Source organism: Epinephelus moara, chromosome 12 (assembly GCF_006386435.1).
Source record: "Epinephelus moara isolate mb chromosome 12, YSFRI_EMoa_1.0, whole genome shotgun sequence".
Classification (NCBI taxonomy): domain Eukaryota; kingdom Metazoa; phylum Chordata; class Actinopteri; order Perciformes; family Serranidae; genus Epinephelus; species Epinephelus moara.
Window position 1 is genome coordinate 18,441,275 of NC_065517.1, and position 23,511 is coordinate 18,464,785.

At 40.2% G+C, this 23,511-nt stretch overlaps 1 protein-coding gene across 1 annotated transcript in view; it reads left to right on the forward strand.

The window, feature by feature from the left end:
* Positions 1 to 1,538: 1,538 nt before the first annotated feature.
* The window catches only part of scara3 (scavenger receptor class A, member 3), a 34,839-nt gene continuing 12,866 nt past the window's right edge, over positions 1,539 to 23,511 (forward strand). The window contains exons 1-4 of the mRNA XM_050057603.1: positions 1,539 to 2,049; positions 19,060 to 19,098; positions 20,711 to 20,752; positions 21,631 to 21,750. Of these exons, the coding sequence (XP_049913560.1) occupies positions 2,043 to 2,049; positions 19,060 to 19,098; positions 20,711 to 20,752; positions 21,631 to 21,750 (208 nt within the window). The 5' untranslated portion in view covers positions 1,539 to 2,042. The remainder of the gene's footprint in view (positions 2,050 to 19,059; positions 19,099 to 20,710; positions 20,753 to 21,630; positions 21,751 to 23,511) is intronic.

The following is a 23,511-nucleotide window of genomic DNA, read 5'->3' on the forward strand; positions in this document are numbered from 1 at the left end:
ACATTTAGGAAGCCGAGGGCAAATCAAAAATAATTTTGTTTTTCGCCATGCTTGTTGTTGCCGTGGCTAACAGTATGACATCAATATGTCAACAAGCTAAAAAAATATGGTGAGTTTTTGATGATGATATTAAAAAGTATACCGGTATCCTAGTGAACGCAATGATATGGCACAGCCCTAGTGGGGAGTCGAGGCTGTCCGGTTCCCCGGAGCTGGGGTTTGCGCTGGCTGGATTTGGGTTGCTGCGGCTGCTGACTGGGAGTCCCTGTCTCTCATCTCCTCCTGGTGAGGTGGTCTTTAGCGGTGGGTTGTGAGGCAGAGGACACGCTGTGATTCGAGGCTCTAGATAAGTTTAGGTTCATAAACTTGTGGCCGCAGCTGTGAGCTTCGGTTACCAGAATGCTAACTATTATCACCATTTTTGTCCAATCCTTGAAACCCTTCACTGATATTGACACATTTTATTTTGTTTATTGTCAGACTCTCATTTAAACTCTCTTTGTTGTAAGTCTGTCTTCCTTTTTCTGGGTTGCTTTACAGTGTAGACAAGTAAGTTGCCGGTGCTGGAATAGCAACTTTCTTTGCAGGATTCTTTGCCATTAAATCAGTCTTTCGAGGAAAGGACGTCAAAAAGCTTCTGAATTTGTGCAACAGCCAATAGGAACGCCCTCTCTGGAATAACCTATGATTGGCCAAAGTGTCCTGTCACAGGCAGTTTTTCTGAAGCCTGAAAACAGAGCGGAGAGGAGGTGCAGAAGTCCAGTGTTTCCTCTGTCCACTTCAAAAGCAACATGCTGAAAGTTTATAATGGGATTTTTGCCCGGTGATTCCAAAATGAAAAAGCTCACCTTATTTTTAAGTCTCTGAAAATACACAGCGCCAGAGTTGTGTTCACATTCAGCCCATCTTCCTACTTTGCAGTATATATATTTAAGTTCCATAGTGAGTACAGGAGAGGAAAGAAATGAGTTGAAAGTCCATAGTGCCAGACAGTCACTGGGAGCTGCCCAGTCAGCTGGATGGCCGGATGTGTGTGTTGGTGAGAGAATTACACCTGCTGTTTAGCCATAGACACTGGTAGTCGAGGTTAGCGGGAGCAAGCTGAGAGCTGCTGCCAGATAGGGATTATAGCTTTGACATGTGTGTGAGTGTGTGTGTGTGTGTGTGTGTGTGTGTGTGTGTGTGTGTGTGTGTGTGTGTGTGAGAGAGTGTGTAGGTGTGTGTTCACAGAAACTATTTTCCTGTCACGCAGGCCAAGGCCACAGATATTCAAGGTGCTCATACCACAATGTTCAAACATTTGTTAGCAATTAGCCTCGGCCACAAAACTGACTTTCAACAAAACACATGGACCCTCCCTCTCCCTCCCTTTTTATTTTTTTTTTCACCCTGTCCCTTTCCCAGTCCCTCCCTCATTTTCCAGTTTCTTTGTTCCCCTCCCATCTCTCTCTCTCTCTCTCTCTCTCTCTGTCTTTCTTACCACCCTTGTCCTTTCTCTTCATCCCCTCTCGCTCCATTTCCTCCCTCCCTCTCTGAAGTTGCACATGGTTTCTGTCTGAGAAGGTTTAGTTTCCTCAGGCCCTGGATGGGAGAGGGATGATGCCAGAGAGCTTCAAGCAAACACACATGTTCCAAAATTAAGACGAGCCTTGACCAGTTTCCTTCAGCATTGAAAGACTTGCAAGAATATCTGAGATAATCTAGAAATCAGACCGTTTTTTAGATTGAAAAGGTGCCTTTTTCTTGCTCAAATGGAATAACATCCAGTGTGGCTGAATCCTAAAGTGCATCAAGTTTTTAAATATGTGGAAGTAAGACTTTTTGGGACTTTTGGGCTTGATCTGTCTTTGGAAAACTGGGAAATGTTTCACGAATGAGCTTGGTGGCACCTCAAAGGTACATTGCTGACTGCCTTTGTTATTCCTGGACTCTTGCTTTGTGGGAAAAAAAGGTGAAGAGGATTGCAATATCACCTCCATCAAGTTGGGCATCAGCAAACTAGATCACAAGTTGTTTGTGAAGGATTCTCAGAGGGAGGAATCATGAAAGGTAATATCTCTGAGTTCTTCCGTGTTGTTATACTGTGTTAATGAAGCACCTATACAGTCTCCTACTATATCACTGTCTAGTCTTGCAGAAAAAAACATTTCTCACCAATACCTGGGTGCATTTGCCAGTGTGAAAAACAATTTAAAATGTAAACAGGAACAGTATCTGTCATTGTGGCATACAGGCAGGCACCTGCACAGGGTACCAGCGACCACATATGCTTCTCATCTGCTGTGAAACTTGGCAGTGTGGATCCTGAGAAAGTGCCGGTTTGTTGTTGTTGGACGTGAGACTTTGATCAGTCAGCTTTAAATCTCTATATGTGTGTGTGTGTATGTGTGTGTGTGTGTGTGTGTGTGTGTGTGTGTGTGTGCGCGCGCACCACAGTCCTGTTTCATGAAACATAAAATGTTCCCTGGCCCTGCCAATCTGCTGCAGATTGACTTAATATCCCCCTTTAGAAGAGGGCGAGTGAAAGCATAACATCTGAATTTGAGCTTTTTCACAACATGCCATGAAAGGAGAGCTGCCACCGTCTTTGAAGAGGGCTGGGGCTTTTACATGGTTCCCAGACATACAGTATGAGAAGTGAGAGGCTGACAGAGATGGAAGGATACAGTGGGAAAGAGGAGATAAGAGAGGGGGAGTGAGAGGGGGCAGGAATGAAACCCACATGTGGGATAGCAGCTTGAAAAATGATGTTGAGTGTTGACATATTCATTACCGACAGTAATTGGCATATGATGGACTTGTTCCTGTATTTATTGTTGTTGTTAACTGAAATCTATCTGTATTCTTTCCTCTTTTAAAACTTGGCGTCTCTTACCTTGGACTTTGTTTTGATGGTGTTTCGGTATCAGTGGTGGCGCTGTTTCATTGACCACTTGTAATAAAACCCTCATCCAAACATTATAGCTTAGCAACCGTACCTTTTGGTTAGTTTACACTCCAATAACTCCAGTTCAGCCGACATTAGCATTTCAATTGTTTAGTCATCATCCTAGCAGCCATTTCTCTTGTAACATTAATGTAAAAGGTTTGTAATGAAATAACATTCTGGTCTTATATTTTTTCTTATTGTAATTATATAGTTATTGGCTCTATACTGCAATAAAAGAACTGCTGTTTTTCTAGGTAATGTTGGCTGACATGGATCAGCAACTGGTGAGGTTGCTTAGCCTCAGATCATAATTAAGATCCCTTTTGCATGGTACTCATTTTAAAATAAGTCAGCTGACAACAAAAAAGTCAGCTAAAGACTGTTTTCTAACTAATGCAAAGAGTTAGGTACGTTAGATGGATTAGCTAGCTAGGTACAGCCAAAACAATTTCCCAGCAACGGTTGTCATTTTAGCCAGGAGAGTAGACGGTTACCAACTGGAAATGAGAAGCTGCTTTTGGCTTCCTCTGCTGGAAATCAAGGAAAAAGTACTCCAGTGAATCGGTGCCATGCCATTGTTCCGATGGCCCAAAATGTTAAAGCTCAATTAGTCCGGAAATTGCCCCATTAGACCAAAAGCCCAATTCTCTGACACCCCATTATCCCCAAAACAAATGGCTATGCTCCAAAGAGACATTTCTCCGAAAATACACACTCCCTGCAGTCAGTGTTAGTTTGCCAGCTGTGTTTGAGACTCTGAAATAATGTACAAATGTAACATATCCGTAGTTTACAGAAACAGACAATGCTTCTTTGGTTTGATTTTTCTTATTGCAGGGAGTGGGTGTATTCGTAGAAACTGGATTGTTTTTGGAACAATAGGCTGTCAGAGAAATAGTCTTTCCATTCAATAGAACATTTTCAGGACTTCGGATTTCACTGCACATAGCAACTTCTCAGATTATCCACTGTTTTTTGTTTTTATGTTTTTTAATTTTCATTCTTCTGCTGGAAGAAAAACAATATACAGCCACCTAGTGGTATCATAAGTAGGACACTGCATTTCATGAAGGCTCTGCAGTGTGGTTTTGGAAGCAAAAAGTGAGAACACCACACTCAGAGCTCCTGGTGTGCTGTGGGTGTTTCATTGAGGTTAATTAGTTAATTACTTTCAGGTTAGTGCAGTGACATACTGTCTTGGTCTTGATTATATATAATGAAAACCAGGTATTGCAAAGTAAAGGTTTTTACAAAGTGAAGCTGTTTGTAATGGTTTTATTCCAGTCTGTGGTAGAAAATTGCAAAACATGTATCCAGGTGCAGGTTATTGCATTAGTTATCAGTGTACAATAATTCAGTTGCTCAATATGGTTTTAGTTTTTTTGTGTGATGTGGGGTCTAAGTTTTTAGTGTTAGGTTTTTTCCCTTAGAGCTGGGAGTGTGTATAGAGTGGTGCAGGGATGATGTTTATTTGTTGGCTAACCAGGAAGTTAGCGTCATCCTGGTTCCCTTGACAAACAGCTAAAGGGATTTTTCCATTGGATTTTAGATTATTGCAGAAATGCAACTCTGTGGCAAACAAAAGTTTATGATACTTGCATGTTTTGTTCAGCAAGATCATCTTCACAAATTAACACTACTTTTATGACTTCTGAAGTGTAAATGCAATCGCCGGAAGTAAAAAAAAAAACTAATAATAGGCTATAAACGAACTACACCACGGTTGCATGACTTCAGCCTCTCCATCACAACAAAACATGTAAAAGCTTAAAAATTAATCAGTGGAGGGTATTAACTGATTTATGTTGTAGAGCAAGAAGTGAAAATCTCTGAAGCTTGTGTTAACCACAGACCTTATTTTAGGCAGCTAAAAAAAACAAAAACATTCAAAACACCCACTGACTTCGAGACGAGGGATCTGGGAGTGCTAAAATGCTGACTCATTTTTAGAACTCGTGCCTGCACCACTGTATCATAGTAGGATTTTAATTTTTCACGAGTGCCTGAAGGAAATCAAGAAAAGCATACAAGTAAAGACAAAAGAAATTAAATCAAACTAAAATTCAAGTAAGCACATTGTGTCTGCTCCTGTTGAGTCTTGAGAAAAGAAACTACCATGAAGTACAAGACGATACAGCACATTAACTCCTGAGAACATATACAGTACTCTGCTCAGCCAGCACAGGAGGTCTGTTAATGTGGTTTCCAGTCTTGCTGAGAGCAGGTCCAACCCTGCCCGACCAGAACCAAACATGCTGCCTCATACATTCCTAACAGGGCTGGAGGGGAGGGGGGGAGTCAGAAGAGGTGAGGCAGGTGTATGGCTGGCAAAGGAGAAGGAAAGAGTGAGGGAAGGGGAGAAAAGAAAGGGGGTACAGAAAGAGAGATTTTCTTGTTTTCAATTCCACTTTTGCTGTGGCAGCGTTATGAATTTACAGTCAAAGCATTTTGAATTTGGTTTGAAAGGAGAACAAGGAAAAAGTCATATTGACTTGTCCTTTCTGTAGCCAGTTTGCACTTTTTCATTTATTTTTGCTTGCTTTGATTAATTGTCTGAAATGTTTCTGCTGGACTTATTCCTGTTTTTACACCAACACTAGTAGCAGACACATAAACATATTGAATATACAGCAACTGGATACTTAATTAGGAAGGCAGTGGTGTTGGTTAGTAGTAACAGCTGTTAATTTATTCTAGTTAACTTACTTTTATTCACAGGCAATGCTGTTTATGTAACTTTTATACTGATAAGGCCAAAGGTATGGAAAGTCCTGTTCATATATCTCTGTGTACTTTTGGTTTGGTTTCTCTTAATTCCAGTTAAGCTGAAGTGTTGATGCTACAGTTTCTCAGAAAATTTTCTAACTTTGTGTTAACAGTTTTTCTATCAACAAAACAAATACCCCACACACAAACACCATGATATGGCCAGTAGTAATTTTTAAATTCATTGCTAACTTTGAAGTGATTTACCAGATCAGGTTGCACCATGAAAACTTTAGTTTTGATACAGTTGGTATTTGTAGGAATGCCCAAAAATATCAAGTCCTTTTACAACAATGGGGAAAGTAAAGCATTAGCTACCATGCTGAAGAGTAAGAGTTACTGTGTGGCTTTTTTGCATGTCAAACAAACTTAAAACCCCAGAGTTAGAGGGTATTTTTTAATCCAGACTCTATTTTCCTATGTTTTTGTGTCTATGTGACTGATTAGATCAACATTTTTTAAATTGGTCCAGTATAGAGCAGGGGCAGAAGCCAGGCTGCAACAAAAACACCCAGGGCATGTTTGTACCATCAATTAAAAGTGCTTATTTTTGCCACTGAGAGGCTCCAATTGTTTATTTAGGTGTCTGACAACACTGTTGAAAGGATCCCTACAGAGATAGACCTTTCTTGTAAAAGAGTAGGATCTTTTTTGTCAAACAGCCCCAAAATTGCTTTCGTCAAACCCACCAAATTCCATTTAAATAAACAGTAATTTTATCATCATTAAGCACTCTTCATTCAGAGTTGACAGACACTAAATAAGACTCACAAAAAACTTCTTGGTTAGTCTTTCCACTGTTCTACCAATTACCAATTGTGGTTTGGTTGTAATAAACCCTTAATTCACCCAGTAGGATGTAAGAATATGCGGGCTCTATACAAGCTGAAATTACACTTTATTTAAATGGAGTTTGGTAGGGCTTGGCGATGGCAATTTCAGGGCTGTTTCCGGTTAAACAGAAAGGATCTAACCCTCTATCCAAACAGTGTTAGATTGTTAGCCACTGGTAGTTTTTTAGGTTCCAAATCTCAGTGTTGAGTAAAGTTAGTGCTACTATAGTGTCTCGAAATGAGCATGGTATTCTGATGGTAGGGTAAGTTTAATCAACCATATCTATGATAAATATAATAGTTAGGGGTGTAATGGTACACAGAAATCTCGGTTCGGTACATACCTCGGTACACAAGTCACGGTTCGTTTTTTTTTTCTCTGTACAGTAATGAAAAAAATAGACAACTATTAAATATCTTTTACTTATTGGTAACCTTATTAAAACATACCACCACAGCAGTTAACTCTTTTTACACAATTTTTGAATGAAAAAAATATATATAAAATCCTGCTTTTTCACATTGTTTGAATGAAAATAGAAATATAAAAGTGAAAAATAAAATCCTGCTGTTTTTTAAACTCATTTTTTGAATGAAAAATATAAATATACATTTCTGCTTTAACAGTTTTACTCAATTAAAATAAAAAGTATAGTGCAGCTGGTCAGCTTTAAAGCCTGCTCAGATTCAGTTTTACTAGGAACTTACTTAGCTTTCCCACTTTGTTAAAGTGCAGTAAACAAAACATGCTTATATCTAAAGTGCAGCTTAAACAATTTTACTCAACTCCAATGGCGTTGGTTATTTCTTTAGCGCGATGGTCAGGGAAACGCTCTTTCTTTTTAAACGACGACGATATCGTAGTTTGCACCAGATTGCTTTTTCTAGTCGTGCCGGTTAACGTTCAAACTCGGGTGGTGTCGCTTTAGATGCGTTAGCATGTTAGACGTGTTTCCAAGTACATACCCGACCGCTGTTCTGCAGTGTCGGCACACTGCTTTTGTCTTGTCCACTTGTTTATTTCCATCTTCGTATTTTACCCTGAAACCAAAGTGTTCCCAAACGGAGGACTTAAGGTTTGCGGGTGGGTCTTCAGGTTCGTCAGGCTCACTTGCCATGTTGTCAAAATGCGAGAATGCGCTGCACAAAGTGAAAGCGGAGATTTACGGGACTCGGTCCGTCACTCAATTATGTCCGTCGGGGAACTAGATATTTTAAATGGTTCGGCTCGCAAAAACGGAATTAAAATAAAACAAAACAAAATAAAATAATATCCTGCGCCCAATAATTCGGTACAGGGTTGTGCCGAACCGAAAGTCGCGTACCGAACGGTTCGACACAAATACATGTACCGTTATGGCCCTAATAATAGTGTCTCTTATGTGAGTTTAAAAAAAATGTGCTTTCCTAGCGTTTACAGGCTGGGGGCGACTCAGCCCTCACCAGTCCCCCCCAAACTATGACTAGAAACTGACCGCATCTATTCTGTAAATTGGTTGCTATTAACATTCAGCTACGCAAACAGGAAGGACTCTGTTTAATTCAAGTATGAATAAAAAGAGAAATGTGCTTGTTTCAGACATGACGTTAATTGTGTTCACGCAGCAGGCCTGTAGATTGAGTGGAAAATATTTGATTATGTATATTTAACTGATGCTATTTGGTTATTTAGTCTAACGTTGTTAGCATAACTGCACTCAAATTCAAAATACTGCCGCGAGTCGTGTTTGCCCCCCCTCCCCTACAGATTCGAGGTTGCTGGACAGTGGCCCGCTGGAGACTGATTTGTTTGCCCACGGGCGGCTGCTGTGGCAGGGCTGTGTCGCCGTGTCCTTGATCTTCGGTTTTCCAGCGGACCGTTTGAGCAAGTCCGGCTTCTCTGCTGCTAATGCTGCTGCCGGGATACAGCTGAGGAGGAGCCAGCTGCTGTATGCTATACAGCAGCTGGCTCACATACATGCTATGTACCGGGACACTGCTAATGCTGCTTGCCGTGCTGCTGTAGCTCAGTCGTAACTGTAACTGATGCTGAGACTCTACTGACTGTGTGACTGGTAGATGGCGGTACAACAGGCCAAAACACAAATTCAAAACATAAACATGATTTGCGGACTGGAAAAAATTTTTTTAAATGCGAATATTCTGGCCGTACTATTGTTGTCGGTGAGATCAGTATGTTATATGAACATTATTCCTTAGTCTCTGTGACATATTAGGAGGATTTTATGACTATTTGCTTTAGATTTTTTACATATAGCTCCTTTAAGATTCATTTGTGAAAATTTTCCCGGATTACATAAATAAGCAGAATTTTCACCCATTACCTCGTTAGTTTAAACAGGTAATATATATTAGATAGCTAGCTAACGTTTGTTTTTTAGGTTGGTTCTGTTTGCTAATAGTTATACATGGCAGTTAGCGGGTGTACATTTGTAGTGACAGTCAGTTACAACTAACTTAACATAGTTTGTGTGGTGCAGCCACTTTTGATTCACCGATGTAAATATACAACCCAATCAACAGAGAAAAGGTTGGCCTGGTACATTCCTGCAAACCAAGGATATGTTACATTTATATGTTATTATGTAGCAGATACACTGAAACTTTCAACAACATTGTGGTTAAGGCATGGTTAGGTATGAGCACAAAACTGCTTTGTCATGGTCAGGAAAAGATCATATTTGGGCTTAAAATACCCAGTTTTAGTGGCACAATCACTGCTGTAGAAGCCGTTGATGTCTTGGTAAAAATCAATCACCTTTCGAGACACTATCCTGGTAAGAAGCACAGTGATTTCATGATTAAATAAAAACAAACAAAAAAACAAACTGCTTGTCATAGCACTATCCCCAATGGATGAAAAACACATGTTTAATGGCTAAAAAGTGGCTTGAAACACAGCATTGACTCACTAAAACAACCAGCTTTGTTGTTTGTTGGTCTCAAACAGTCGTATGCAGCTTGGCAGGCATCTCACCTCAGTGTCACAGCATCCCCTTCTCCTCCCAATGACAAAGTCAGCTCATTAGTCACTTTAGAAACACTGATATGGTACGTATGAAACACACAAATATAACCTATTTGTGATCTGCACAAGCATACAATGCCAACATTTTCTTCCGGTGACTAAGCTGAGATATCCCTATTAGTAAACACTAATGTTATAACTAGACGAAATTTGAATTTGCCAACAGCTGAGGCAGCTGGCTCGAGGTCTGTCCAAATTGGATTGAGCAAGAACTTGATCGTTAACCACAATCTCAACTCAGGTGTCTTTACTTTATTTTGGAAAGCTTTTCTTATTCTAATCTTCATTATATCTCTGGAAAATTCCTGTAAGTGATCATGTGAAATTTGAGGGCAAGTAAGAAAATGGAGAAAGGCCCGCAAATAACCATTAGGAAAATATTGTACACGCCCTTTGGCCTTGAAGCCCTGTAAACCTAACCAGGCTTGTCTCCGTGTCTCAGCCTGGCTGTCCAAAGTGGTTTTACTCCTGAGAAAACATGATGCATTTATGGGATCGTGACTCTGAAAATCTCCCGTTTCACTGGCAAACCACAATAAAAGAACATTTCCTTGTAATGGCTCGTCCATAACTTGAGCGTTGCAGTCTGCAGCAACACATACCAGGCGTTTATAGTTTTGCGAGGAGACCACACATTCCAGTCAGAGGGCACCTAAATGGCTTGGATGTCAACAGAGGTTTGGAGAGGGACTCATTTGGTTTTATGAGTTGTGGTCAAGACCTCCGCTCTGATCTGGAGCAGGGCCCATCTCGGGACTCCTGGTTCCACTTAAGGCTGGGACTTGCTGAGGTTCTTGAGGGGGATTTTCTGGTCAAAGTAACTTAAATGAATTAATGAAAGAAAGGAACTTCAAAAAGCATGGCATGTTGAATCTGTGCATCTTTACGTGTAGAGGGCATGTCCATTTGCATGTTAAATCGGATCAGGGAGTGATGTGGTGAGGTTAAAGGACATTCAGGGCATGTAACTCACCAAGGATAACATTTTGCACAATCTCCTGGCACAATTTAAATCCAGAGGGGGAATGAGGTGAGGGACAGGGTGGGGAAGGGGTTTGGAAAGTCCAGAACCCCCTGAGAAGAACCACCACAGAGGAACCACAAACACGAAGTAGTTCGGATGGTTAGCTGACTCAAGTACAGGCCTGGCGCTGCGTTCGCATGGTGAAAGAGGACGGAGGAAGGAGGGCGGACTGACTCCATGTGGGTGAAGAACAACATCCTGATATTTTCATTTTGATTTTTTTTTTTAACTTCATCAGGCTTATCTTTTAGTCCTGCTTTCACTTGCAACCCTGTGGGTAATTCTGTACTTGATACTGTACATGTATCTATATGGAACTGATTAGAAACTATCCTAAATGTTTAGAAAAGCTCTGTAAACCTGTAGAATTTTCATTGGTGTGGTGGCTGGTTTACAATACACCATCTGAACCAGCAACATACAGTCTGTATCCTGACTGAAACCACAACAAGCTCCTACCTTAATATTTTCTTCAGGCATTTCGAGCTTTCGTCTGTGAGCTGATTATCTTTTTGTGGAGCTGTCAGGCCTCATGCAAGAACATTTTTGTATTCACTGTAACTTCTTTAATTCTGTAAGTTTTGCTCACACAAGGGTTGTCTAATTCATTGAACTCTCTTAACTGCATAAACTTATCAGAAATTACAAGTTTCAGTCTGATGAATGCCACCTGCTCAGATGTGCATTCAGGAGATGCGCATTCCCGGGATTTTATCATTAACACAATTGACAGCCCTGAAATTGCCAAATAAGGCTACCTGCTACACTCATGGCAACATTACGAGGAAGGACAATAGATGCTGTCTTCCATTTACCTTGAAAGTGGGAGCTGGTAATGGCGTAACACCAAAGCTGATCGTATTCCAGTACAACAAGATGAAAAACCAAGATGACCACCACCAGGAAAATCTATATTGTCACGCCAAACCGACATCAAAGAACTAGTGGTAAAAAAAGGCTGACCGCTGCACAAAAATTTGTGCTTCACGTAGGTTGTTTGTTTGCTTTCCCCACTTCTGTTTCTCTTCTCATGCGTTGAGCTGAACTAACCAATCCAGCACTAATTCAGCATGCTTGATCGGTTTAAAAAGAGCCAACTGGTTTGACAGACGCGCACCAATGGCCCAACATTGACGGTGGGCTGACTGTCAGCTTGGTGTGTTAGGGCCCTTAGCCATTGTTAGCAATGTCAGTTAATAGCAATGCATTACGCTGTATTTTTGCATGCAAACACTGTGGCAACATGTCCACAGCTAGAAGTTGGACAGTATTGTATGTATGACAGATTTAATGAGACACAACTAAGGAAGAAGTAATAAGTAATAACATATTGCTACAGATTTCACTTACTGCTGATGGGCAGAGCAGCCATCTTTTTGGCTAGCCATTTTGAGGTCAGGGTTGATGAGGTTCTTTTGATTTTAAGTCAGAAATGTAACTTCAGGGAGAGTCCCAGCTGAAATTTCCCACTGGGAACTTGGAAATTCTAAATTCCCAGTTCAAATGGAGCGCAGAGAGTCTGAGTGAACTCTCAAACATGCAGTGATACATGATCTGAGTGATGGATGACATGTTTGTGTCTTGTTCTGCTTTGTGACCTTGATTTGACAGTGCTGAAATGATATCTGTGAGACCAAAACGTTGCTCTATTAAATTAAAAATAAGTACAGCGTGCAGATGTTTCATCTGATTTTTGCAAGCAGTTTCAGGAAGGAGAACGATCACATATGGGTGTGATGTTAGGGTGTCTACATACATGGATTGTAGTTCTTATTTCACCAATACAACATTTAAAAGTATTGTAGTATTTCAGTTCAGTGATCTTGATCTGTGCAGAGCCGCTTTTAAAGTTAGGTATAAAACCAAAGACCCAGGTGTCAAAATAGCCGTGATGTAATTAATCACAAAAAGTATTCTTGGCAGAGTTTGGAAACATGGTCATTTTCCTGACCATGTTGTACTTTTATTGAATTATCCACAGTTCAGTACTAAATCCTTTGGAAGAACTCTTGGAAATGTTTAGTTAAACACATTTTTTTCAAGCCTTTCCTGGAAATACACATCCTTACAGTATATTTACTTATTGTCACAGCGTAAGTACACGCTTGCTCGGCCCTCAGTGTGTGTTTAAACTGCAACCAAGGTTTTCCATCCTCAGTGTGCCTCACTGTCTGGATAAACAGCCAACGACACATGTCTGGTTCGGTCTTTTTCTGCAGAACACAAAGCCGCAAATAATCCATTTAATTCATTTTATAGTTTCAGTTGCATTACAGGTTTTTCCATAGAATGTATTTCTGAATTTGATCCAGACAAAGCTTTAATATTGTCACAGATGTTGTGCATTTTACTGGTAAATTTTTAGTTGTTAAATTCTTTATGCTACAGAATTTGGTCCCACATAATACATATTCAGATATGTTGTTTTTTTGTAAGCAGTGCATCTCAGAATGAACATCCCCCAAGTCCTTATTTAAACTCTAACATTGTCATAGCATTGTCACATCATAAAACAGATTTATTTTAACAATTTTGGAGGTTACAAACAAATGTCATCTCGAAATATCAAATTGGACTGAGACTTTGTTGCGAGGGTGGTCTTGAATGATCCGATCCCACTCAGTTACAGGAAAGTAAAGTGCGTTACCTGTTAAACACGTCATAAAGGGTTTTTACAGATGCTTTGCTGCACCAAATTTTGAACCAAGTATAGCAAGCAAGTGTAAATTTTAAAGAGACAGAGTGCGTCCACTGACTGGCGCTAAAGTAAATAGAGTTTCCAGTGGTTTCAATGTTTTGCCATAGCCTGACTGCATAGGTGTGACCTTGGAGGGGCCGTGTTGTCCTGCTGTCACATCAGCTCAGTTCTGCTCTGTGAGTGTTGGACAGGTCGACTTCCTCACTAACGAGACAGACGGGAGGGTTTTTTTCCACAGAGAGTGCAGGGAAAACATAAGGCGAGAGAAGAGAAGAGGGAGGGAGGTGAAGGAGGAGAAACATGACCAGGGAGCAGATATTTGAGGGTGGATACTGATGGAGATATTTTGGAATTTCAGCTTCCAATAGCAAATAATGTGCTGACATTTAGACATTTCAATCTGACCATTTTCATGCCACAGAAGTCCAAAAAATGACAAAAATTCAGTTTCTCCCCAGACATGTATTTTAATCAGGGTGGGAAAGTCTCTGAAACAGGATTTAGACCATATGGGACGTGAAAACTCTCCACTGAAACCCAGAGTAATGATGGTATCTGATGCTGCTACTAACCTCACCATACTCCCACTACTTGTACCACTCTCTCTACTAATACTGCCTTCAGATTGAAGTCGTAGGTTTGATTTTGGGTGCTTTGCCTACATTGTTATGTTTCTAATAACACTTGACTGACTTGATATCAGCAAACTGGGGTATGAGTCAGTGGGTGCATTTACATGGACAAGAATAACCCATCAATGAGGCTTATCCTGATCATGATCATTTTCAGAATATGTTGTTTAAATAAATGTTTGGGTAGTGTCACCTCCAAGGCTCCGTACATCAGCGCAGAGAAATGGGATTGTTCATACAGTATTCCTCCATTATATAAAAAATGCTAGTAATGCGGTTACTGATTATTGCAGTCTGTTTGCTCAGGCACTGTGATGTTTACAAGAACGAATCGATGATAGGAGATGGGAGCAACAGGAAATATTGAACACAACACTGTACATTTACTTCCACTTTACAGCTTAACAAATTTCAGCCAACAACTGTCTGCTCTGAATGCATCCACATCTCTTTCTGTCTCTGTCTCTCTCTCAACCACACACACCACATAATTACCACTCACCTGACGTTTTGCCTGAAAGCAGCTACGTCACTCTTATAACACTGTTCTCCACTCCAGTGCCAGCCTGTCACTGTGTAGGACAGGGGAGCAGTGGATGACAATCCGCAGCCTCTTTTATTACTGAAAGATAAAACTCATGTTTCTTCACCACTCCAGAACTGAGACGCTGTCGCTGCTGTCATTTATTTGTATTTCTGCTGCGTCACTCTGCTGAAAGAACATCTGAGCAGGTAGTTGGCAGCTCTCAATAACAATTATAAGGTGTTTATTTCATTTGGAGTCCCTCAGATACATATTTTGGTTTCTTGTAAGTGGGATAAGGGCTTATCTGGGATTCTGAAAACAGGATATGGTGTTTACATGCACAAACACATAAACAGGATACTCCAAAAACACGATCATATACGGGTTCTGCATTTTTTGCATCCGTCAGAACCTTTTAGGGACATTTGACTTGAAGAATCAGTGAAGAAAATGTGGTAGTGGCACACAGCAGCAGCAAGACAGAGGAACGGGGCACACAGAATAATTTCATAGCTCAGATAGCTCACTTTCAGGAAGTCAGATAGTGATATTCAGGTGGATGATGGTGACGAACCACACACAGAATGTGGAGACAGAGAGGGAGGACAGCTCCACCCCGTCATGTAGCTGTGGTGCCAAACTAAAGACAGACAGGGAGGGAGTGGTGATGGCCAGATAGGTAACTCCAGTGGAGAGAGGCAGAGGAGGAAATGCGTCTTTTAATTTTGTCATGTATTGCCAATTTTCACAAAGAATAGAACAATAAAACGCATCGGAATCAGTGTGCAAGACTTAAAAAAGAAACATTCGAAAAACATGGACTCAGTGTGCAAAGGCCTTTATTCGTGTCCATGTAAACACACTCAGAATAACCTTGAAAGAGTTTGTGCAGCTCAGCCTTTGTCTCGTCCCTGTGTTTGTGTATATGTGTGTGTTTTAGTAACTGCAGAGCAACGATTTATCTGTTATCTGTTTAGTTATCTGAACTTTCTGTCAAAAAATATTGTGTGGACATGTAACATTTTGTCCTTCTTGCTTTCTATCTTTTAAGTCCTTGTTTTCTCTCCTCATGTCCCTCTGTCCTTCTTCTATCATTATGTCAGCGTCTGTTTTGTGACTCAGATCTGACCTCAGCTGTTCCACCGCTGGCTGACATAAACATCCACGTCATTCAGGCGTTTGCAGGCCAAGTGTACTTTTCTCTATCAAAACTTCACTGACACTGTTTTTTGAGATAATGTCATGTGTTTTCTTTATTTGGTTTAAGCCAAATTTAAACAAAAAGTTCATTTGTGGGAAACCTAACATTTAGATTCTCAAGTTTCATCCGTGTTTGTCACCACCTATCCCATAATACTACATGCAGACTGTTATTTGCTTCTCAAAGACTGAATACAAATAAGCTATTCTGCCTTTGAATTCATTACGAATATACAGTTTCAAGTCAAATATTTGTCTTGTGTAGAAATGCCAAGTACACATGGAATTATACATTTTCTATCTGATAAAAAACATACTTTTTTTTATGACAAATTATGTTTTTGACACTTAGATATTCATCAGAAATTGTGTGCAACTGCTCCTGGTTTTATTCTCTTCCCCAGCCATTTTTCTCCTTCTCATTCCCTATGAGAGGCCAGACCTCTCCTCATGTTGAGCTGATTATGTGGTTAACCACAGATATTGATCCACAGCAGACATTTTGGTTTCAGAAATTATTTTGCAACATTTTATATTGGCTTGAGAAATGGAATAAAACTGAATAACTTGAGATCTTTTTACAACTCAAAATGAACTGTAAACTAGTAAATCCAGGTTTACAGTTACACAACACATTGAAAGGACCAGAGTTGGGTTTCACAGTGGCAGTGACAGACAACAAAAGTCAGGCGTTGGCTCTTTAAAAGTTTGTAGCTCAGTGTTTATGCGGAGGACGGCAGATTTATTCAGCTCGGATATGGAATAAATCCAACTGATTCAAACCCACTGACTCTGTTTCTTCTCAAACCATTGTATGCTTTCTGTGTTCCAATATTTAGCTGCATTTTCACCAAAAATGGTGAGAGACATCTGAGAGAATATGATTGGATGTCAGTAGTCAGCTGGTAGCCAAGCAGCCAATGGATAAGCAGCTGATACCAACAGTAGTGTAATGAAGTAATAATACTTTGGTATTTTTTGAAAGTATCTAAACTTTACTTAAGTTTTTGTATTTCTGTCAACTTTTACTTTTACTCCACTACATTTTTTACATGAAATGTATACTTTTACTCCATTAGATTTCCCCTAAACATCTTGGTTAATTACTACAAAATAGGGAAGAAAGGGAGGAGGAAAGGAAGGAGGAAGGGACAGACAGACAAATGAAGGAATGGGAGGGAAGGAAAAACTGGGTTTTGTTGAGTTCTGGAAAAAAGAACTTGTTTTGTGTATCATCAAAAATTCTGACCACTAGCTTTTACTTTTTCTTTCAATACATAAGTACATTTAATATCAGAAAATTACTTTTGATACTTTTACTCAAGTGCGGCTTTCATGTACTTTATCCATCTTGCTGCATTCACATGCTCCCAGGAGGGTCCCATTGTCTGAGTTGGGAAGTCGTTCTTCTGAGATTTAAGTCCTAATGTGGAAACAACGTGGATGCTACATAGATGATGTGTTGTATTTTATTGCACAGAGTGTTTAAACAACAGGTTGATAACAGTTTGAAGCTTTATATTAGAGACTGACTTTGTCCCAGACTTGTTGCTGCACCAGTACATCCCCTGAAACTATACCATATTTCAATCAGGAGAGACAAAAGAATGAAATAAAAAAATAATATTTAATACAAAATATGAGTGAACAAATTAACAGATGATTTGTGCTGGTTAAGATTTAACAGAAGTCTTTGGCGCTTGGACACCAGCAGGAGATATTTTGTGATTGAGGGACATCTGAGCAGCAGCAGGTTAAATCCCCCAATGGAGTCCAGACACTGGTGGTGGTGGTGGTGGTGGTGGCGGCTGATGACTCTGAGGCTGATGGCTGCTGAGGCTGATGAGGCTGATGAATCTGTAAAGACTAGGTGGTGATGGGGAGGTGGAGGGCGCACACAACGGCAGCAAGAAAGAACCATATTTAAAATGAGGAGCAGTAAGATGATAGACTGACAGAGAAGGTGTGTCGCTGTGCTATTGGTTGATTGTGAATCAGATGATGAGTCAATTGACCTACCCAAACAATGACACCTAGAGATAGTGATTGAGCATAGGTGCAAGGAGTGAATGGCAGGGTGAGAAACAAACTTACAGCCTGAGCATGGAAAGTATTGTCTTCCTGACTGAACTTTTACTAGAGCTTCATTACAATAAAATTACATATGGGCAAAATATTGACATGCAATATATGAATTAATAAAAGGTTTATCACCATAAACTGAACTTTAACTTTCGTCTGCCACGTTTCTCATCATATGACTTCAGCTCGGAAACTCGTGTACCAAAATTTTTGCTGACTTTCTGAGTTGTTGTTCCAACCTGAGGGGGCATCCACGTACATTTTCCCAGTCGGAAACTCATTTTTCCGATTGTTCCGACACCACATGAATGCAGGGTAAGCTCCATTTGCTTTCAACAGGGAAATATCTTGAAACCTTTCACAGCCACCTTCTAGCTTACAGGTGGACTCACAACATATATTTTTCATGGAATACTCCCTTAGATTACATCAGATCTGTCTAGACTCAGTCAACACATTTTCCACATTTCCACAATCAGAGGCGTCATTTTAGAGTCATTTCGCTGTGCTCATTTTCAGGTGCAGCACTGCTGTAAGACTGCAGTAGCATGTGTGACCACATACTTTACATTATACAGCAGTGTTTCCGCAGTCTGACACTGTTTGCTTTAAGGCCAACTCCTTTGGCAGTATCAACACAGCACCATGGCAGGGTGTCCAACTGTCTCTCTTCAGCTACTCCCCAATCTGCCAAACCTCTTTTTTCCTGTTTTTGAGTGTATATAAATGTGTTCCCAGCCATTTTCTTCAGAAAAAGCCTCCCGTGCTGCTCCTTTGAGTGTTTTGGCTTCCTCAACATTGAATTCTTACAAGGTGTGGGGTTCGGTACCAATTTGGGTGGTGTACAGTTAATGACGTGTTGTATAAAGTCAATTGCTGTTTCACACAGTTATGAAAACATGACGTTAAATGTATTCGTCTTGTGTGGTTTATTAGGCCCTCTGGTTATATTCTGTGGACGTCATGCTTTTCATTTCAGTCCTTTCCAGCAAAGAGTGTGTGATGACAACCTCCTCAGACACACAATACTCCCATCAGATTCAGCACACAAAACCAACTGTTCTCATACTTTACACCACTGTGGGGCTGTTTTCTCCTGAGTGAGCAGAGAAAACATTTGAGCAGGACAAAAACCTTCCTATGTATTGTGCTGAGATAGCAGCCCCACACTGGATATGCTCAGTAGTATACAGGGTCTTCAGGGGGAGGCTTTTGGGGGACTGTGAGGCAGCTGGTTTTTATGATTTATGACAGGAGTAATAAAACTTGTTGGTGGCTCCAGCAAAATTGGTTTCAGTCAGCTAAATGTCTGTTCTGTTTATATCTTTCTTTCCTTTTTAGCAGACAACTATGGTGGATATGAGAACCAGCTTTTCAAAGGTAATGATCACAGTTTTCTATTGTCTGAGAAACAAATGCTTTTTATATGTAATTGTCACATCACCACACGATAAATATGTTACAGACAATATGGAATCTAATGTTAGTTGTTGCTGCCCTTACTTGATCTTATAAGATCCACCTTAGCCCCTTTTACTGCCCATTCAAGGTGGGAATATTGCACCGTTATGCCACCTCGCCATTCTGTATATAAGGTACAATTGCGAATATGGGGGACAGAGTGATCTCACCTTTAAGCAGCCATGGGAGGTAGTAACAGCTCTGGAACTATGTCTGTATAAACAGGACAGCCTGCAAGACAGGATCATGGTGTCTGTGTGACTCACCCTCTGAGATTTAAAAAGTAGCTGCTAGCAGTTAGCAGCTAACTGAAAAAAGAAGCACAGTGGCCATAAATGTCTGCAAATCTGATGACACGTTAATGTCATGGTTGTTGTTTAGAAAGCACTGCTGATGCATTTGTTTTATGTCACACTAGAGGCTAACTCTATTAACTTAAATGTCACACCTGTCATGCCTCTTTTGATTTCACAAAGCTGCGATGCAGTCTATAACCACACACTGGAGCAGAGTAATGCCACCGTCAAGTGGCTCTCTGTAAAAATGCAAAGGAGGCATAAAGAAGGGACTTTGTAATGACTCAGTAGTCTGATCTCTGTGCAAAAAGGGCTCTTGATAAATTTCAGAGAAAAATACATGAGGTTGAAGCTCTCTTTGAAGGGTATTCTATTATATACTAAAGGAATACATTGACATGTGTGAGACATTTATAAGCTGTCTTTACAAGAGTAGCATGAGATAATTGACACCACTCTCATGTCTGTGCATTAACGATGGACCTAGAGCCAGAAGGAAATTAGCTTAGCTTAGCATTAAGACCTAGCATTGAAATATCCACCCAGTAGTGCCTCTATGTGTACATCTTGACATCTTGTATCTTGTTTGTTAAATCTGTGCACAAACAGAAATGCAAAAATGGTCAATTTCTGGTATTAGAGGGAGACCAGGCAAGCTATTTCCAACCTTTATGCTAAGCTAAGCTAATTACCTCCTCACTTTAGCTGCATATTAAAGGGACATATATGAAAGAGAATATAACTCTCGGCAAGAGACCATACTTTTTTCAGCCAGGTCTGTGTCATTGAGCTGTAGAGAGTGTGTGCAGATGGAACGGGTCCGCCAGCCAAAATCCACTTGATGACACAAAATGACAGATTTTGCGTCACCCAATAGATTTTTTTCTCATTGCAAAGGCGGGGAGTTTTTGTCCCTGCCAGCACGGAGAGCACCTTTACATAGTTCATCTGCACACACTCCCCATACCTCGGTGACACAGACCTGGTTGAAAATTAGCAAAGTAGCCCTCCTTTAAATAAAAAAAAGTTTCAGTGATCTACATTAATGTGACTCCCTTTTAGATTTTTGTTTGTTTTACCTTTTTTTTCCACCACGTTAACTAATCAGAATGACACCACAATGAACACTACAAATATTAAAGTTTGTATATTCAGTGATTTCTTTATTTGGTCAGTAGTAGAGCATAATGTTTTCAAATTGTCATGTTTACATTTTTCCTTGTCTTGTTTTTCAGAGGAGGATTTCACTGGAGAGGAGGAAATGCCTACATTTAGAGGTGAAGGCCACACACACGCGCGCACACACACACACACACACACACACACACACACACACACACACACGTCCAGCAACAACAAATAATGTAATCTGCATCATGGGTTTTTTCACCAGGGACATACTGTGTATACATATGCCATGTGTGTATATGCATGGCTTAAGCGTAAATGTCTGACTCTGCTCTACAGAGTTTCACTCTTTTTATGTGTTTTTACATTTGCCATGATAAGAATACTCCATTACATTTAAGAAGGAAATATTGCACTTTTTAATGAACGTGATCATCTGATAAAATATGCTGTATAGATGAAACTCGACCAACACAGTAAGATTTAGCCTCACTTCAGCCATTTAGCCAGACAGCATTAAAATGATCTGATATAGAAAGCTGAAACAATAAATCAGTAAGTCGGTTGACAAAAAAAGAATCAGCAACTGTTTTGATAATTAATTAATTGTTTAAGTCATTTTAAAAAGGCTCAGACATTTTCTAAGTCTTGTATGATCACAAACTAAATAACTTTTGGTTTTGAGCTGTTAGTTGGAAAACAGGCAATTTGTAGACATCAGCTTGAGCTTTGGGAAATTGTGATGACATTATATAGACTAAACTATTAATTTGGTCAATCAAGATAATATTTACATCCTACTTATGACACTTATAATACATTTATTTTTATTATATTGCAGAATATTTTTATTGTATCACTGCTTTTACCCAAGTATAAGATTTGTATACTCCTACCACTGGTTTTATTGATCTCCAAACAGCCAAAACTGATAGAGATTTTGGAATTTTTTACAAAGTTGAATAATCAAATCAAATGTAGTGTAACGTTTTTGTTTCTGTGTCATGGTTACTCATTGTCCCTCCAGGTCGCAGCAGAGGAGGCTGTATGAGGTGCCAGCAGAGCCACTCTCTCCAGCTGGCTGTCAAAGTCCTCTATGGATTTGTTGCGTTCCTCATCATTACTGTGGCAGTGCTGGCAGCACTGGGTGAGCTTTTTTTTTAACAATTAAGTTGCAATGAATGAATCATGTGAAGTTAAAGTCTCTAAGCCAAAAAATACCCCATATATTATCTCCATACTCCCCCACGGAGACATTAATCTCTCAGGTTGGATGTGGTCAACAGCTCGGTGATTAATTAGGCCTATCCACTGACAGATGCTGACAGCTGCTCAGCACCAACAGATGCTTTTCACATTAACATCACATTTTATTGGGTATGAAGGCTGTAAATCTTCCATCTTTTACTACCGTTCAGGGATCTCAGAAGTAGAGAGAGAGAAAGTAGGGCGTAGTGAGAGTGATGTAAAATCCCACAACACTCGAACCAGCTCATATTCAGGTACAGAAGCATAATAAAACATTATTTAATCACACATGTGCTGGAAACATGTAGACATACTGTACATGCTCACTTAAGTTTGTGTTTTGCCACCAGCACTAGGTGTCAGTTAAACAGTCTGTTGCCATAGCAACCACTGCTGGCGGCGTTCCATAGCAGCACCTGTCGCATCTTATACCACCAGGAAAGCATAGGATCGGCTGCTGGGTGCAACTCTTATGCCAACTATGAAGGGCACAGAGGCAGGTTGCGCCTGATGTTGCTGAGCAAGCGTAACCTATTTACCAGAAATCCCAAATTTGGAGTTTTTCTTCTGGGTTTTGTGTTTTTTAAGTGCGTGTGCCAGGTTGTAAAGCTCTGGGTGGCCCTGCACTAAAACATCCATGGTTACCGTAGACTGATATGTACGGAAGAAAGGAAAGATATCTGCCAGCTGTGATTGGTTGGTCCTTGTCCCACGACATGTGGTGCACGTTGCTGTGTTCCAAAAGTTGAACTTTGTTTATTTCAGAGTGCAGCTGTTGCACCCTTGAAAAAAAAGGCACTTGGGAATGCTTGTGTCCTGCGATGGTGTTGCTCTTGCTTTTGGGCACACCTTCCACACGTCTGCAGACACCAGTGGATTTGAGGGTGCCAAACATGCGGCATGTGTCCACTCTGTGTATCATTGTTACATTGTGAGATTTGCAGATATTGACAGGAATCTTTTATCCACTCCTGAATGTCCTTGTTGCATAGTTACTTCACTTTCAATAGCTGTATACTGTTGTTTGTAATTTTAGATGTTAAAATGTTTATCTGCGATCAGTTTACAGCAATCCAAGCCAGCCTTGCACTAAAGCCAGGCTCAGACTACAGGAGTCTGGGGCAGATTTATCCTCGATTCACCCTTCCCGACAGTCTGAGGACAAATCTGGTGTGGGACCTTGGCCTCGCAAACTGCTCGCAGACTCATTGGGGCCGCTGGATAATTCCAAACGTGTTTGATATTTAGGATTAGAATCTGGATGATTATGATTACGTCAGTATGGAGCAGCTGACCATGTTGCCAAGTCATTCTCCCATCCAGACTAGTTTGGCCTTCTGCTTTTGTTTTTCTCAGTGCAAAGCTTTATCAACACTACAGCAAGTTGTGGCACCGTGTCAGTCTCAGGTTTGTTTACATCTGCCTCCCACGTAAGGGTTGTGCATTTTAGCTCCCTCTGTAGGATATAATATTCCAGTTATTTGTTTGGTGTTTTAAAAAATCTATTAATCTATATTTTTATTTATGATTATTATATCCAAAAATGTGCTATTGATAAATATCAGTCAAAAAAAAGGATAGTTAAGCACTTTGTGGTAAAGTTTGTTGTAAACATTACCAGTAAGAGGTATCCACTGGTTTACACAGCATTTTTTGTTAG